This window comes from Prionailurus viverrinus, chromosome B2 (assembly GCF_022837055.1).
Source record: "Prionailurus viverrinus isolate Anna chromosome B2, UM_Priviv_1.0, whole genome shotgun sequence".
Lineage (NCBI taxonomy): Eukaryota > Metazoa > Chordata > Mammalia > Carnivora > Felidae > Prionailurus > Prionailurus viverrinus.
The window spans coordinates 98,785,208-98,804,101 of NC_062565.1; the positions used below are offsets into that span (position 1 = coordinate 98,785,208).

The 18,894-nt window shown below is 35.0% G+C and overlaps 1 protein-coding gene and 1 pseudogene across 4 annotated transcripts in view; one reads left to right on the forward strand and one right to left on the reverse strand.

The window, feature by feature from the left end:
* The window catches only part of CEP57L1 (centrosomal protein 57 like 1), a 75,472-nt gene that overhangs the window by 52,208 nt on the left and 4,370 nt on the right, over positions 1-18,894 (forward strand). For all 4 annotated transcript variants that reach the window (XM_047857994.1, XM_047857993.1, XM_047857995.1 and 1 more), the window contains 5 exons: positions 11,644-11,760; positions 14,690-14,767; positions 15,237-15,323; positions 18,354-18,431; positions 18,548-18,792. In XM_047857994.1, the coding sequence (XP_047713950.1) occupies positions 11,644-11,760; positions 14,690-14,767; positions 15,237-15,323; positions 18,354-18,431; positions 18,548-18,792 (605 nt within the window). The remainder of the gene's footprint in view (positions 1-11,643; positions 11,761-14,689; positions 14,768-15,236; positions 15,324-18,353; positions 18,432-18,547; positions 18,793-18,894) is intronic.
* Positions 16,718-17,325, reverse strand: LOC125165293 (ubiquitin-conjugating enzyme E2 D3-like; annotated as a pseudogene).

Here is an 18,894-nt window from a genome sequence, read left to right on the forward strand (position 1 = left end):
AAAAGAAAACCAAAGCCAGAAGCATCATAATCCCAGACTTCAAGATGTATTACAAAGCTGTAATCATCAAGACAGTATGGTGCTGGCACAAAAACAGACACTCAGATCAATGGAACAGAATAGAGAACCCAGAAATGGAGCCACAAACGTATGGCCAACTAATCTCTGACAAAGCAGGAAAGACTATCCAATAGAATAAAGACAGTCTCTTCAGCAAATGGTGCTGAGAAAACTGGATAGCAACATGCAGAAAAATGAACCTGGACCACTTTCTTACACCATACACCAAAATAAGCTTAAAATTAATGAAAGATCTAAAAGTAAGACAGGAAGCCATCAAAATCCTCAAGGAGAAAGCAGGCAGAAACCTCTTTGGCCTTGGCCGCAGCAACTTCTTACTCAACACGTCTCCAGAGGCAAGGGAAACAAAAGCAAAAAAGAACTATTGGGATCGCCCTCATCAAAATAAAAAGCTTCTGCACAGCAAAGGAAATAATCAGCAAAACTAAAAGGCAACTGATGGAATGGGAGAAGATATTTGCAAATGACCTATCAGATAAAGGGTGAGTATCCAAAATCTATAAAGAACTTATCAAACTCAACACCCCAAAAACCCCCACAAATAATCCAGTGAAGAAATGGGCAAAAGACATGAATAGACATTTCTCCAAAGAAGACATCCTGATGGCTAACAGACACGTGAGAAAATGCTCAACATCACTCATCACCAGGGAAATACAAATCAAAACCACAATGAGATACCACCTCACACTGGTCAGAATGGCTAACATTAACAACTCAGGCAACAACAGATGTTGGCGAGGGTGCAGAGAAAGGAGAATCCTTTTACACTGCTGGTGGGAAAGCAAACTGGTGCAGCCCCTCTGGAAAACAGTATGGAGTTTCCTCAAAAAATTAGAAATGGAACTACCCTACGGCCCAGCAATTGCACTACTAGGTATTTATCCAAGGGATACAGGTGTGCTGTTTTGAAGGGGCACATGCACCCCAATGTTTATAGGAGCACTATTAACAATAGCCAAAGTATGGAAAGAGCCCAAATGCCCATCGATGGATGAATGGATAAAGAAGATGTGGTATACACACACACACACACACACACACACACATATGCACACACAATGGAGTATTACTCGGCAATCAAAAAGAATGAAATCTTGCCATTTGCAACTATGTGGATGGAACTAGAGGGTATTATGCTAAGCAAAATTCGTCAGTCAGAGAAAGACAAATATATGACTTCACTCATATGAGGACTTTAAGATACAAAACAGATGAACATAAGGGAAGGAAAGCAAAAATAGTATAAACACAGGGAGGGATAAAAACATAAGAAACACTTAAATATAGAAAACAAACTGAGTCGCTGGGAGTGTTGTGGGAGGAGGGATGGGCTAAATGCCCTTCTTTAAGGGACATTAAAGAAGACACTTGCTGGGATGAGGTCTGCATGTTATACATAGGGGATGAATCACTGGAATGTACTCCTGAAATCATTGTTGCACTCCTATGCTAACTAACTTGACTGTAAATTAAAAAAATAAAATAAAATAAAATAAAACCTGAAAAAAAAAGAAATGCAACAGATTTCTATACATTGATTTTGTATCCTGTTACTTCACTGAATTTGTTTATCAGTTCTAGCACTATTTTCATGGAGTCTTTTCAGGTTTTCTATATAAAGTATTATGTCATCTGCAAATGTTAGAAGTTTTACTTCTTCCTTGATGAAACACTGATGAAAGAAATTGAAGATGACAGAAATAAATTGAAAAACAAACATTGTTAAAATGTCTATATTACCCAAAGCAATCTATACATTTAATGTAGTCTCTAACAAAATACCAACAGCATTTTTCACAGAGCTAGAAGAAACAATCTTAAAATTTGTATGGAACCACAAAAAGACCAATGCAATCTTGAAAAAGGAAAGCAAAGCTAGAGGCATCACAATTCCATACTTCAAGTTATATTACACAGCTATAGTGATTAAAACAGTATGGTACTGGCACAAAAATAGACACATAGATCAATGGAACAGAATAGAAAACCCAGAAATGAACCCACAACTATATGGTCCATTAATCTTTGCCAAAACAGGAAAGAATATCCAACAGAAAAAAGATAGTCTCATCAATAAATGGTGTCGGGAGAGCTGGACAGCAACACACAGAAGAACCAAACTGGACCACTTTATTATACCATACACAAAAATAAATTCAAAATGGATTAAAGACCTAAATGTGAGACAGGAAACCTTTAAAACCTAGAGGAGAACACAGGCAGTAACCTATTTGACATTGGCCATAGCAAACTTCTTTCTAGATATATCTCCTGAGGCAAGGGAGACAAAAGCAAAATAAACTATTGGGACTTCAACAAAATAAAAAGATCTGCCCAATGAAGGAAACAATCAACAAAATTAAAACGGAGCCTACAGAATGGGAGAAGATATTTGTCAACGACATATCTGATAAAGGGTTAGTATCCAAAATATACAAAGAATTTATAAAACACAACACTACAAAAATGAATAATCCAATTAAAAAATGGATAGAAGACATGAATAATAGACATTATGTCAGAGAAGACATCCAGATGGCCAACAGACATGTGAAAAGATGCTCAACATCACTGATCATCAGGGATATACAAATCAAAACTACAATGAGATATCACCTCTCATCTGTCAGAATGATTAAAATCAACAACACAAGAAACAGGTGTTGGCGAGGATGTGGAAAAAGGGGAACCCTCTTACACTGTTGGTGGGAATGCAAACTGGTGTAACCACCGTGGAAAATAGTATGGGGTCTCCTCAAAAAGTTAAAAATAGAACTATTCTACGATCTAGCAATTGCACTACTAGGTATTAACCAAAGAATACAAAAATACTAATTCAAAGGGATACATGCACCCTATGTTTAGAGCAGCGTTATGTACAATAGCCAAATTATGGAAAAAGTTCACACACACACACACACACACACACACACACACACACACACATGCACACACATGAAAAATGGATAAAGAAGATTTGGGTGTTTGTGTGTCTATATATATAATGACATATTACTTGGCCATAAAAAAGAATGAAATCTTGCCATTTGTAATGATATGGATGGAGCTACAGAGTATAATGCTAAGCAAAGTAAGTCAGAGAAAGACAAATACCATATGATATTACTCATCTGTGGAATTTAAGATACAAAACCAATGAGCAAAGGAGGGAAAAGAGAGATACTAATCAAGAAAAAGACTCCAAACTGTAGAGAAAACTGATGGTTACCAGAAGAGAGGTGGGTGGGGAGATGGGTCAAGTGGTGAGAATTAAGGAGTGCACTTGTTGTGATGAGTACTGGGTGTTATATGGAACTACTGAATCACTATATTGTACATCCGAAACTAGCATACTGTATATTAACTAACTGGAATTTAAATAAATTATACTTAAAGGAAAAAAGACACTATGAAAAGAAATAACATACATAACAGACTATATAAGCACTCTTACAAGTTAGCACCAATCGGGTGCTGGCTCTGAAAGACAAAAACACAGACTTTAAAATAATTATACTTGCTATGATCGAGGAGATAAAAGATGATTGACATTTTCAACAAAGCATTGAAAACCATAAAATGACAGAGCAGATTTGAGAAAGAACCAAATAAAAATTATGGAACTGAAAATTATGGTATCTGAAACTTGAACTGAATGGATGGATCCAGCAGTAGATTGGAAGAGATAATCAGTGAATGGGAAGGCAAAATCATCCAGATCAGCAAAGAGACAAAATGAAAGTAAATTCAGAAAATAGATCAAGAGGCATAAGTTAGAGTGTGAAGGTCAAAATTATGTGTAATTAGAGTTCCAAAAGGAAAGGAGAGAGAATGGGACATAAGCAATATTTGAAAAGATAGTGATAGAATTTTCCAAAAAGGGATTTTAAAAAATCACACCACAGATTCAAGAAAACCAAACCTATAAAGCTAAATCAGGAATAATAAAAATAAAAAGAAATATATACCTAGACACCTCATAATGAATAATAGGCATAAAATCCTAAAAGCTGCTGGGGGATAAAAGATTACATTCAAAGGGACAATTAAAGTGACATCTGACTTCTCAACTGAAAGTACTGAATTCAGAAGACAGATTGTGCGTGCCTGTGTGTGTGTGTGTGTGTGTGTGTGTGTGTGTGTGTGTATGAATAAGTCTAAATGAATATTGCATACAAGCAATTATAATGTTTTATGTGGCTTAAAGTTATATAAAGGATTAAAATTAATGAGAATGATAGTTTATAAATTAGGAAGGAGTAAATGTAGTTTAAAGTGTTGTAAGGTTTGGGGCAACTGGCTGGCTCTGTTGGAAGAGCATGCAGCTCTTGATCTCAGGATTGTGAGTTCAAGCCCTATGTTGGGTGTAGAGATTACTTAAAAATAAATTAAAGACTAAAATATAATATTGTGTTGTAAGGTTTTTGCATTGTTATGGAATGGTTCACATTACCAATCAATACTGTATTTTAATGGGTCAAGTATTTAATATTTTTCAAGGAACTATAAAAGTTGACTCCAAAATTTATATTAAAAAGTAAATGTCCTAGAATAGCCCAAATATTTTGAAGAGTAAGGTGAGGTCTTGCTCTATTACATGTTGAAACACATTGTAATGCTATCAAAATTTACATATTTGTATGGATGGACAACCAGAATAAAGGAATAGAATAAACTCAGGGACAGACTCACTTACATGGAAATTATATACAACAAGGGTGCCATTGCAGATCACTGGAGAAAAGATAGACTGCAATGAGTGGTTTTGGGAAAATTGATTAGCTACGTGAGAAAAAAAATGAAATTGGATGCCAGCCTTACATTATACACAAAAATCAATTCCAGATGGATTTAAGATTTACATGAAATCTTTGTAATTTTTAGAAGCAAATGCAGAACAATGTCTTGGATTTCTTAAACAAGACAAAAAAGTAACCAAACAGCAGAAAAATGGGCACAGTATAGGAAAAAGGAAATCACAAATGGTCATACATTTATAAAAGAGTTATCATTCTCATTAGTAACTAGGAAAATGCAAATTAAAACCACAAGATACTATTGCACATCCACCAGATTGGAAAAAAATGTAAAAGTCTGACAATTCTGAGTTGTGTAAATAAGGGTACAGCAACCAGAAGAGCAACCACTTGAAGTTCACTTATTTTATCTTCTAAAATAACCTCAAAATTCCTATTGTAGCTAAGTATTGTTGATCAGTGACTTTTAACAGTTTTAAATGTTTTTATTGAGTTATAATTTACATATGAAATGCACAGATCTGATAAATAAGTATATAATCCACAGCCCTATCAGACAATAGAAATTCTCTCCTATCTCTGTCAAGATATTTCCTGCTTTCTCCCACTACCAACAAGACAACTACTATGCTGATTTATTCTACCTGAGAGTTTTTGCCTGTCTCAGAATTTCATATAATTGGATCATAGGAAATGTACTGTCTTGTTTAGCATAAAATTTTTTATTAATCCATGTTGTCTGTATCATAGCTTTTGCTTTTAATTGCTTATAGAATTTATTACATAGATGTAAGCATGATTTGCTTATTTGTTTTTGTTTTGTTTTTAATTTACTATTATTATTATTATTTTTAATTTACATTCAAGTTAGTTAGCATATAGTGCAACAATGATTTCAGGAGTAGATTCCTTAATGTCCCTTACCCATTTAGCCCATCCCCCCTCCCACAACCCCTCCAGCAACTTTCTGTTTGTTCTCTGTATTTAAGAGTCTCTTATGGTTTGTCTCCCTCCCTGTTTTTACATTATTTTTTTAATTTTATTTTTAAAATTTACATTCAAACTAGCATGTAGTGTGCTGTTTTTATACTATTTTTGCTTTCCTTCCCTTATGTTCATCTGTTTTGTATCTTAAAGTCCTCATATGAGTGAAGTCATATATTTGTCTTTCTCTGACTGACGAATTTTGCTTAGCATAATACCCTCTAGTTCCATCCACATAGTTGCAAATGGCAAGATTTCATTCTTTTTGATTGCCGAGTAATACTCCATTGTGTGTGCATATGTGTGTGTGTGTGTGTGTGTGTGTGTGTATACCACATCTTCTTTATCCATTCATCCATCGATGGGCATTTGGGCTCTTTCCATACTTTGGCTATTGTTAATAGTGCTCCTATAAACATTGGGGTGCATGTGCCCCTTCAAAACAGCACACCTGTATCCCTTGGATAAATACCTAGTAGTGCAATTGCTGGGCCGTAGGGTAGTTCCATTTCTAATTTTTTGAGGAAACTCCATACTGTTTTCCAGAGGGGCTGCACCAGTTTGCTTTCCCACCAGCAGTGTAAAAGGATTCTCCTTTCTCTGCACCCTCGCCAACATCTGTTGTTGCCTGAGTTGTTAATGTTAGCCATTCTGACCAGTGTGAGGTGGTATCTCATTGTGGTTTTGATTTGTATTTCCCTGGTGATGAGTGATGTTGAGCATTTTCTCACGTGTCTGTTAGCCATCAGGATGTCTTCTTTGGAGAAATGTCTATTCATGTCTTTTGCCCATTTCTTCACTGGATTATTTGTGGGGGTTTTTGGGGTGTTGAGTTTGATAAGTTCTTTATAGATTTTGGATACTCACCCTTTATCTGATAGGTCATTTGCAAATATCTTCTCCCATTCCATCAGTTGCCTTTTAGTTTTGCTGATTATTTCCTTTGCTGTGCAGAAGCTTTTTATTTTGATGAGGGCGATCCCAATAGTTCTTTTTTGCTTTTGTTTCCCTTGCCTCTGGAGACGTGTTGAGTAAGAAGTTGCTGCGGCCAAGGCCAAAGAGGTTTCTGCCTGCTTTCTCCTTGAGGATTTTGATGGCTTCCTGTCTTACTTTTAGATCTTTCATTAATTTTAAGCTTATTTTGGTGTATGGTGTAAGAAAGTGGTCCAGGTTCATTTTTCTGCATGTTGCTATCCAGTTTTCTCAGCACCATTTGCTGAAGAGACTGTCTTTATTCTATTGGATAGTCTTTCCTGCTTTGTCAGAGATTAGTTGGCCATACGTTTGTGGCTCCATTTCTGGGTTCTCTATTCTGTTCCATTGATCTGAGTGTCTGTTTTTGTGCCAGCACCATACTGTCTTGATGATTACAGCTTTGTAATACATCTTGAAGTCTGGGATTATGATGCTTCCGGCTTTGGTTTTCTTTTTCAGGATTGCTTTGGCTATTCAGGGTCTTTTCTGGTTCCATACAAATTTTAGGATTGTTTGTTCTAGCTCTGTGGAGAATGCTGGTGTTATTTGGGTAGGGATTGCTATTTGTTTTTATTTTGATTGACATCTGGCTTGTTTTCTGTTTGGGGATAGGATGAATAAAGCTATTATGAATATTCTTGTACAAATCTTTTGTGGATGTATGTTTTATTTCTTTTGGGTAAATATCTAGTAATAAAATTGTGATGCCACAGGTAGGTGCATGTTTAACTTTATAAGAAACTTCTAAACTGTTTTCCAAAATATTTTTCTTTAGAAGTTACTGGTTTGCATTTTTCTGTGTGCTCCATCTGGAATTTTTGTATGCCGAGAGAAAATGTTGAAGGTTACATTTCTTTTCATGTGGATGTCCAGTTGTTCCAGCACCATTCGTTACAACACTATCCTTTCTCCCATTGAATTGTATTGGCAGCTTTGTGTATAGTTGATTGACTATATAGATAAAGTCTGTTTCTGGGACCCTGTGTACCATGTAGCTGTAAAATAAGTCTTGAAATCAAGTAACGCAAATCTTCCCACTTTGTTCTTTTTGAAGATTATTGTGGTTATTATAGATCCTTTGCACTTCTATAAACATTTTATATTCAGTGTGGCATTTTCTAAAAAATAAGTCTTCTGGGATTTTGTCTGTGGTCTTGTTAAATCTGGAGATCATTTGGAGGAAAATTGACATCTCAAAAATATCTAATCTGTCAATCTATGAGCATGATGTAATTCTCCGTTTATTTCAGTCTTTACTTTCTCTTTGTTGTGGTTTGTAGTTTTTAATGAGGTCTTATATCTCTTGTTAAATTTATCTCTAAGAATTTAATGTTTTCTTAATGCTATGATGAACAGTATCATTTCCTCCCATTTTTCTATTACTAGTAAAATTGATATTTGTGTGACTTTGCATCCTATAGTCTTGCTAATTTGTTTGTTCCAGTAGTTTTCAATTTTTTAGGGATTTTCAGTATACATAATCCTATCATCTATGGATAAAGACAGTTTTATTTCTTCTTTTCCAATCTTTATGGCTTTTATTTCCTTTTTTCACCTTACTGCACTGGCTATTACAGCTAATACACTTTCAAGTAGAAGTAGTAAAGACTGTCATCCTTGCTTTGTTTCTGATCTTTGGGGAAAGATGCCAATCTTTCACTGTTAACTATGATATTATCTATAGGTTATTCGTAGCTCTCCCTTATGAAGTTGTGGAAATTACCTTCTGTTCTTAGTTTGCTGAAAGTTTTTGTCATGAATGAGTATTGAATTTTGTTAATTGCTTTTTCTGCATCTCATCAGATGGGTCATATGATTTTTCTCCTTTATTCTGTTAATATGGTAAGTTACATTATTTGATTTTCAAATGTTAATCGATGTTGCATTCTTGGTATGGACCCCAACTGATTTTGATACATTATTCTATTTCTACATTCCTTGATTCAGTTTGCTAAATTTTTGCCAAAGTATTTTTGTGACTGTATCTTTGAAGGATCTTTGTAATTTTCTCATAATGTCTGTCTAGTTCTGGTGTCATGGTTTTGTTACCCTTGTAAAATTACTTGGAAAGATCTCTTGTTCTGTTTCCTGAAAGACCTTGTATAAGACTAGTGTTATTTCTTCCTTAAATGTTTGATAGAATTAAAATTTGATAGAAGCCATCTGGATCTGGAGTATTCTTGTGGACAGTTTTTAAATTATGAATTCAATTTATTTACCAGATATAGGGCTACTTGGATTTTCTGTTTCTTTTTGTGTCTTTAGAGATGTCCCTTCTTTCATTTCTGATATTACTAATTTATAATTTTACTCTTTTAAAAATTATCCATCTATCCTATCACTTCTATAAATTTTATTGATTTTTTCAAAAAAAGCAACTTTTTTTTTGAGAAAGCATCTTTTTTTCATTTCTTTTTTTTCCTTTTGTTAATTTAAATTCCAGTTAGTTAACATACAGTGTAGTATTGATTTCAAGAGTAGAATTTAGTGATTCATTACTTACATATAACACCCACTGCTCATCTCAGCAAGTGCCCTCCTTAATGCCCATCACCCATTTAGCCCACCCCCCTCCAGCAACCTTCAGTTTGTCCTATGTATTTAAGAGTCTAATGGTTTGCCTCCCTCTCTGTTTTTATCTTCTTTTTCCTTTTCCTTCCCTTCCCCTACATCTGTTGCAAGAAAATAACTTTTTATTTATAGTTTTTTGTTATTTCCTACATAATTGATTTCCATTTTATTATTTCCTTCCTTATTGATTTTAAAACTTTTATTCTTTCTCTTAAATATTGCCATTTTATGATGAAAGCTACTGAGTTCACTCTTAACCGCTTTACTTGCCTCCCACAGAGTTTGATGTTTTGTTTTGTTTTGTTAATTTTAGAGAGAAAGCAAGACAGGGAAGGGGGAGGAAGGGTGGGTGGAGAGAGAGAGAGAGAGAGAGGGAGAGGGAGAATCTTAGGCAGGCTCAGAGCGGAGCCCAATGCAGGGCTTGATCCCTCAACCCTCGGATCATTTCCTGAGCCGAAATCACGAGTAGATCACTCAACCAACTGAGCCACCCAGGCACCCCAGATGTTTTGTGTTTTTCTTGTCATTCAGCTAAAAAATATTTTCTAACTTCTCTAGTGATTTCTTTTTAAATTTTATTGACTTCTCTTCCTCCTGATACTTCTCTCCTCTTTGTAGTAGCTGTTGTACAAGTTAAAATATGTGTTTTTAACTAAACCAGTTGGCCAAGAATTAGTATTAAAACATTTCAATATGATGTACAATCCTTACTACAGTGTGATTCCACTTGTCCCCTTTGTGCTACAGTTTTCATAATTTTATTTCTGTATGTGTTATAAAACTCACACTACATCATTATTATTTTTGCTTTAAAAGGTTGTCCTTTAAAGAAAATTTAAAGAAATAAGATGGCATACGTATCTATTCACATTTTTACCATTTCCAATGTTTTTCTTTCTTTGTGTAGGTATGATCTTATGTCTGGTGTCATTTCCTTCAGTCCAAAGTACATCCTTTAAAAGTATGCTGAGAATTCTCTTAGCATATATTTTTCTGGACAAGTCCTTCCTTCACTATTATTGGTGAAGGATATTTTCACTGGATATAAAATTCTAGTTGGCAGCTTTTGTTCTCTCAGCACATTAAAAATGTGATCTCAATTGTCTTCTGAATTTCATAGCTTCTAATGAGAATTTTTATCGTCATTCCTCTGTGCATAATGAATCATCACTTCTCAGACTGCTTCTAAGGTTTTCCCTTTATCACTGGTTTTTAGTAATTTGATAGTGATGTGCCCAAATATGGTTTTCTTTGTACTTACTCTGCTTGGGTTTTTTAATTTGTTATTATTATTCTTGGATCTGTCCAGTAATATTTTTCATCAAATTTGGAAAATTTTGGGGGCTTCTGGGTGGCTCAGTTGGTTAAGCATCCAACTTTGGCTCAGGTCACGATCTCACAGTCTGTGAGTTCCAGCCCTGCGTCAGGCTCTGTGCTGACAGCTCAGAGCCTGGACCCTGCTTCAGATTCTGTGTCTCCCTCTCTCTATGCACCCCCCCCCCCCCATCTCACACTCTGTCTCTTTCTCTCTCAAAAATAAACATTTTAAAAATGGTAAATTTTTAGCCATTATCATAACTTCAAATAATTATTTTTGCCTGAATAATTCTTCTCTCCTTCTCTCCCTCTGTAATGCCAGTTGATATTAGACCACAGGTCACTGAGACGGTTTATTGCTTGTTTCAGTTTTTTGTTTTTTAATATTCTTTATTCTTTAGAGCAGTGTTAAGTTTATAGAAAATTGAGCAGCCAGTATAGAAAGTTTTCATATACCCCGTGCCTCCTCACAGTTGCCCCTATTATTAGTACCTTTCATTAGCGTGATAATAAATAACCATTACAAAACAATGTATAGATGTGAAAATATATGTATAACTTTCCTTTTCTCCAGTTTCTCTATATACTTTATTTCTCTGATAGCTGATTTTCTGTGTTATAATTAAAAAATATATCAATGTGTAGGTTTGGTCACCCTACCAATAACAGTTTATTTAATATATGTTTCACTGATGATGTTTTCCTTAGTAGAAATGTCATATAAACATACATAGAAGAGTTTGTTTCATTGATGCTAATATAGCTCATTTTTTAATATTATGTTTGTTTTTTAAAAGTATTTTTATTTTCCTGTTTTTTACTCATAAGCACCTATGTACATGTATATACATGTTTCTTATGACAGATTTATTGTGCTTTAATTCTCAGAAGTTGTATTATTCTTGAGCCATTGGCATTACTTGCCAAATTCAGGTTTTGTTTTTATCCTTTCCAGGCCCAGCTTCAAAGGGAAAAAGAGCAAGATCATATGAAGCTGCAAGCAAAACTTGAAAAGCTTGATGTCTTAGAAAAAGAATGTTTTAAACTTACAGCAACTCAGAAAACTGCTGAGGTAAGCTTCCATTTGTTTCTTTGAAGTGATGATGCCAGGAATAAATCTTTAGTATTAAGCATTATTGGCCCTATATGTGAATATACAGTAAATCTGATTTATAAAACTTCTTTAACAGCTCTTAGTAATCCAGATATGATTTTCTGCCTGTGGAGATGAAAAGTTAATGCATTCTGTCATGGCATGAATGAGCTTGCCTTTTGATGTAAAATTGTAATTTGGGCTTCTTCTGAAATGGCAGAACATTTTCATTAGTCAGATAATTTGCCTAAAGGATATTGAAAAGATTGACTTTCACCACTTACAGTCAAGTCTATCCTATACCCCATCCTGAAATGCCCTCTCCTTTCTCCACCCAAATTTTCTTCATTTCATAAGACCTTCTTCAGGTCCTGCTTGAGTTCTTCAATTCTCAGGAAGCTCTCCCTTTGAAATAGTACTGTCTTCACACTCTGAACCATAGCATGGATATAAGATGAAATACATATGTATATTATATATAAAATACATATATATATGTATGAGTGTGTATATAGTCTGAGTCAAATTATATTCATTGTTTTGTTGTTTAATTGTTTTGTGTATATTACTTTTGTTTCCTTACATACAGTGTAAACTGTTAAATAACAAGGAACATATCTTATGCTTTTTTCATATTTTAAAAATTTAGTTATAACTAAAAAAAACATTATATTAGTTTCAGGTGTACAACCTAATGATGACCACAATAAGTCTAATTAATATCCCTCACCATACATTGTCACAAAATTGTTTTTCTTTTTTTTTTTAAAGGTTTTATTTAAACTTCAGTTAGTTAACATACAGTGTAATATTAGTTTCAGGTATGCAATATAGTGATTCTGCAGTCCCATACATCAGCTGGTACTCATCACAACAAATGTGTTCCTTAATCTCCATCACCTCCATCCCTCCCCCCATCTCCCTTCCGCTAACCATCAGTTTGTTCTTTATAGTTAAGAGTCTTTTTTTTTTAATTTGTTTTATTTATTTTTTTAGAGAGAGAGAGAGAATGCTAGCAGGGGAGGGGGTCAAAGAGAAAGAGAGAGAATCTTAAGTAGGCTCCATGCTCAGCTCAGAGCTTGTTATGGGGCTCGATCCCACAACCCTGGTATCACAACCTGAGCCAAAATCAAGAGTCGGGCGCTCAACCGACTGAGCCACCCAGGCTCCCCAAGAACCTATTTTTTACTTTATCTCTCTTTTTTTTGTTGTTCATTTGTTTTATTTATTTATTTTTTAAAAATGTTTATTTATTTTGAAAGAGAGAGAGCAGGGGTGGGGCAGAGAGAGAGAATCTCAAGCAGGTTCCACACTGTCAATGCAGAGCCTGACGCAGGGTTCATCTCACAAACCATAATATCATGACCTGAGCCGAAATCAAGAGTTGGATGCTTACCCAACTGAGCCACCCAGGCACCCGTTTTATTCCTTTAATTCCACATATGAGTGAAATCATACAGTATTTGTCCTTCTCTGACTTTTTTCACTTAGCATTATACTCTCTAGCTCCATCCACATCATTGCAAATGGCAAGATTTCATTCTTTTTTTATGGTTGAGTAATATTCTGTGTGTGTGTGTGTGTGTGTGTGTGTGTGTGTGTGTGTGTGTGTGTACATGCCACATCTTCTTTATCCATTCATCAGTCGTTAACCCTTGGGCTGTTTCCATAATTTGGCTGTTATAGTAATGCTGCTATAAACATAGGGGTGCACGTGTCCCTTTGAATTAATATTTTTGTATTCTTTGGTTAGATACCTAATAATGCAATTTCTGGGTAGTTCAATTTTTAACTTTTTTTTTTAAATTTTTTTAATGTTTATTTTTGAGAGAGAAAGTGACAAAATGCGAGCAGGGGAGGGGCAGAGAGTGAGAGAGACACAGAATCCAAAGCAGGCTCCAGGCTTTGAGCAGTCAGCACAGAGCCCTACTTGTGGCTCAAACCCATGAACTATGAGATCATGACCTGAGCCAAAGTCGGACGCATAACCGACTGAGCCACCCAGGTGCCCCTATTTTTAACTTTTTGAGGAAACTCCATAGTGTTTTCCAGAGTGGTCGCACCAGTTTGCATTCCCACCAACAGTGCAAGAGGGTTCCCCTTTCTCCACATTCTCACCAACACCTGTTGTTTCTTGTGTTGTTGATGTTAGCCATTCTGACAGGTATGAGGTGATATCTCATTGTAGTTTTGATTTGCATTTCCCTGATGATAAGTGATGTTGAGCATCTTTTCATGTGTCTTTGGTCATCTGGATGTCTCCTTTGGAAGAATGTCTATTCATGTCTTCTACCCCTTTACTTGGATTATTCATTTTTGTGGTGTTGAGTTTTATAAGTTCTTTGTATATTTTGAATACTAACCCTTTATCAGATATGTCACTGGCAAATATTTTATCCCATTCTGTAGGTTGCCTTTTAGTTTTGTTGATTGTTTCCTTCACTGGACAAAAGCTTTTTATTATGATATATTCTATATATTATATTTATTATATGTCTTCCTATGAATTCCCTCTGCCAACAACTGCACCCTTATAATATGCACACAGTAGAAATTTATTGTGATTTGTCTATGTTTTGAATGAAACACTGAGACCCAAGCTATAATTGTTTGACCCTCTAGACCTCAGAAGTTTCATCATTACAATTTTGTTGCTGGAAGTTAATGTCTTTGCATGTACATTCTTTGCTTTCCCTTTGTTCCTCTTATATGTAATAGCAGATAAAGAAGCATAGGAAGGAAGCCAGGAAAAATCTTAGCATCTTTTGCCCTTTATTTTTCTTTCTTTCTGTTTAATTTGCTGAACTATTAAGAATCAAGACTCCAAACACTCTATTTGGAAAAAGAACAAAGGATATTTGACTCTAGGTTTTATATAACAATCCCAGGTTTTTTTGTTCTTTTGCAGGGCAAGATTAAACATTTAGAAGAAAAACTTAAGGAAGAAGAACATCAGCGTAAGCTATTTCAGGACAAAGCATCAGAAGTAAATAGAGCATTATATTATTTATCAAAATAAACCACAGATTATTTATTATACTTATTTTTCATTGTCTGAAGCCTATAATTTCTGCTTCATTGCTTGTTAGTTTTGCCTCTTTTTGCTATACTAATGAAATTCTTAGTAAGTCAGCCAGGATATTTATATACTTGGATGCACTGCCAAGAGAGGTCTTGTAGTCTTGAAATTTTGACATATATCTACGAAAGAATTCCTGATATAGATTTTCAGTTGATTGGTATACGTGTATTAAGTAATGCATTCTCTCATAAACAGAAAATGGTTGTAATTATCAATAGACTTAGTAGCTTTCACATACAAAAAATAATATTTGGAGTTTTCTTCCTCAGAAAGCATTTTTGTCTTTATAAACTGAGACTTCATTTCTCATTATAATATCTTTGAAGAGCTTATTAAAAATCAGTTTTATAAAGCTTGTTCTTTAATATTGTAGCTTCAAACTGGACTTGAAATCAGTAGAATTTTAATGTCTTCAGTATCAAATAAAAAATGCTCCAAGGAGAAGAAAAAATCTTCAAAGGTAGGCAGATACTTTATTCTTATTTGCTAATGTCTATTTCTTTACTCTTCTAATATTTATATCTACCCATTTCCAAAAAGAATTTGAAGAGATTTATAATAAAAGACATGCAATAATGCTATGAAATGTGGATTAAAACATAAGTTGAGTGATGATGGTTTTAGGTTTGAGGATAGAATATTCTATAAAACCTAGGTTAAAGAAAGTATCCATAGTTGAGCACAAAACCTAGTTCCAAGCTTGCTTGACAATCAAAGCAAAAAGGAGCATGTAAAGGTCAGTATATCTGTCTTTGTGAAATAACAATAGCATTCCAATTTTTCCAGAGAGACAGACATTTTTCTAGTTCTAAACTCTTTTTTTTTCAGTTTGTACAACTTTATTGAAAAAAAATAAATCAGTTACTAGCAGAGCTATTAGTTGATTACTCATCCATTGACAGCTTGTATCATTTATTTAATGCTGTATTAAATGGTGTATTGGAAGATAGATTAACGAATAGCTCCAAGTCTCCTAACAATTTAAATGAAAATTTAAAAATGTTTGAGACCCCATTTTGGAATACAAAGGGTATTTGGCTTCCAGTTTCCATTCTCTATAGAACAAGAGCATGTCATTCCTATATTAACATGCATAAAATACATCACATTTTCTGTTCTGCTGATGCCATAAATTAATACCAATTCTCTAGTTACATCAGTTTTTTTTAACGTTTATTTATTTTTGAGAGAGAGAGAGAGGCAGAGTGCAAGTGGGAGAGGGGCAGAGAGAGAGAGAAAGAGACACAGAATCTGAAACAGATTCCAGGCTCCCAGCTGTCAGCACAGAGCCCTACGCTGGGCTTGAACCCAGGCACTGCAAGATCATGACCTGAGCCGAAGTCGGACCCTGAAGCAACAGAACCAACCTAGGCGCCCCCCCAGTCACATCATTTTTGAGCATAAAGTATCTCTAACAGTAGAAGGTTTAAAAAAAGAATGGGTACTTGAATAATGCTGCTTCCTTTGATGTGACAACCGAGCATCCACCTCCCTCCCGCTCAGGTGATTTCTTCAGTGTATTAGATAGAGCAGTGCAGGATGGTTTTAGTCTCATAACCAAGTTAGAGTAAAGACACTGGCCACATAATACACATGCTCCTTTAAAAAAAAAACAATTCTGAATCTTGGGCAACTGTTCCCTTATAACTACTTTTTAGTTTCTAAAAGCAGTTGTTGTCCAAAGCTGGTCTTTGTCAGATGAGTATGCAAATGAATGGAGGGAGATAAACAAAAAATAACATTTTAAAAGATGAAGTCTGATAAGGGAGTAGCCAGATAAGAAAATCAAAAAAGGAACAGTAATTTAAAGTTTATTCCAGCTATAATGCAGGCTATTCTGACTTTAAGGTAGTATCACATAGCATACTTCTGAGCCCATTTCCAGGATACTCTGTTGTACTTTATTTTATAGATCCATGCAGTCTCTGGCACTAGGGTGTCATCTGGGTTTGGATCATATAGCAGGGAACAAATGGATAATTTAGAAATAATTAAAGCAGGAGATCACTGTGATCTTCGAATATCAAAGCAAATGCTACCAATACTGTAATATTTGATAAATATTGATTGATAAATTCTTCTTGTAAATGCAACCTTCGGTGGTTTCAAGGAAGAGTCTATAGGAAAACGAATTGTCAAAAAGAATACTCTGCCTCAATATGGGCCATCATTAGGTCCCATAATTGTGGCTTGCTGATGAAACATATCTTCCCCAACTGGACCTGCAGAACACTGTGCTAGAGGGTCATGGGCCAAATCACTCTTATTAATCCATTTCAATCCCATAACTTGTGCTTTTTGTCTGGCCCCTCACTTTCTCAATGGGTGCTCAAAGACTGGACCAAAACTCTTGATTATCTAGGCACAGGGAAGGGTTGTCTTTTTGTCTCCCACTGGCTCTGCCAGACACAGGCACAGAGGGAGGGGCCAGGGCTTCCCTCAAGCTGCCCCTAGTACTAAACTCAGAGAAACATATTCTGCAATACTTTATAAAGTGGCACTAAATGACACAACAGATGATAACAATACAGTAGATCCTGGAAGCAGTTTTATATAATCTAAGGTCACCAGAACCCATTTGTTAGAAGGACAGTAATAATTGTCTGTCAGTTCAGATCTTGGGAACACAGAAACTCCTCAGATTGGAAAAGTAGTAATTATACACAGTTGAAAATTTAGTACTATCAATAAATACAATAAAAAATCAGTGACAACTCTGCAGATGAAAATAAATCCCAATCTAAGCGAGGCCTTTAAGATTTCATAAGTGACACTGTTCTTAAGACTGAGAAAAAAAAAAGATGCCTACGTATCTTGCTACTTCTGATAAAGAATAAAAATACTTACATATTTATTTGGTCCAGCTCATCCTGCTTTGCTATCAGTGATTAAGCTGTAGTACATCTATAACATGAAATACTACACAGAAATAAAAAGAATGTGTTGATATTTGCTGGATCCTATTGAAGGAGATTTGGATCGTTTTCAGTTTTTGACTCTCACAAATACAGCTGTTATGAACATTTGCATATAGGTTTTTGTGTGAACGTAGGTTTTAATTTTTCTGGGATAAATATCCAAGAGTATAATTGCCAGGTCATATGAGAAGTACATGTTTAGTTTTACAAGAAATTTCCAAATTGTTTTCCAAAGTGGCTATATTATTTTGTATTCCTACAAGTGATGCATGAGTGATCTGGCTTCTCTGTATGTTTGCCAGCATTTGTTGTTGTCACTGTTCTCCATTTTGGCCATCCTGTTAGCTGTGTAGTGATATTTCATTGTAACTTGCATTTTCCTAATGGCTAATGTGTTGCAGATCTTTTCATGTATTTATTTGCCGTACATATGACCTTTTCAGCAAAATGTCTGTCCATATTTTTTGCTTCTTTCTAATCAGATTGTTCACTGTTGAGTTTCGAAACTTCTTCATATCATAAATGTCTTAAAAATTTTTTTTGTTTACTCTTTTTCCTTTGTTAATACTTAGAAAACTAAATGTTTAAAGAGAGGACCACGTCAGCAAATTTATTCCAAGTTTGAATCACTGCCTATTATGGCTGAGAAGGTAAGAGAGGAAAAAATGAAGATACTTGTTCCGACACACTCCTGTTTTGTTGTAAGTGCTATTTAAATGCCATGAGTCATTTAAAATTGTTCTCAGCTATTTCTTTTCCCCTAAAGTCTGCCAGTGCAGGCCATTCTGTGAATAGAAGTATGCAAAGCCTCCTGCAGATGATGCAACATTATGAGCCACATATCCTTCAGAAACCTACTGAAGTTACTGAGCTTAGATGTCTCTACAAGCCTACTAGAACAAGTGCCCAGTGTAAAGCTGAACCTTCTGACTCAAAAAATTCCCTTTCTATTTGTGACAATTTGTCTGAACTTTTGATGGCAATGCAAGATGAACTGGACCAAATGAGTATGTAAGTATTTTTATTCTTTATCAGAAGAAGTAGCAAGATATGTAGGCATCTTTTTTCTTCTCAGTCTTAAGAAAAATGCCACTTATGAATTCTTTACCTTTT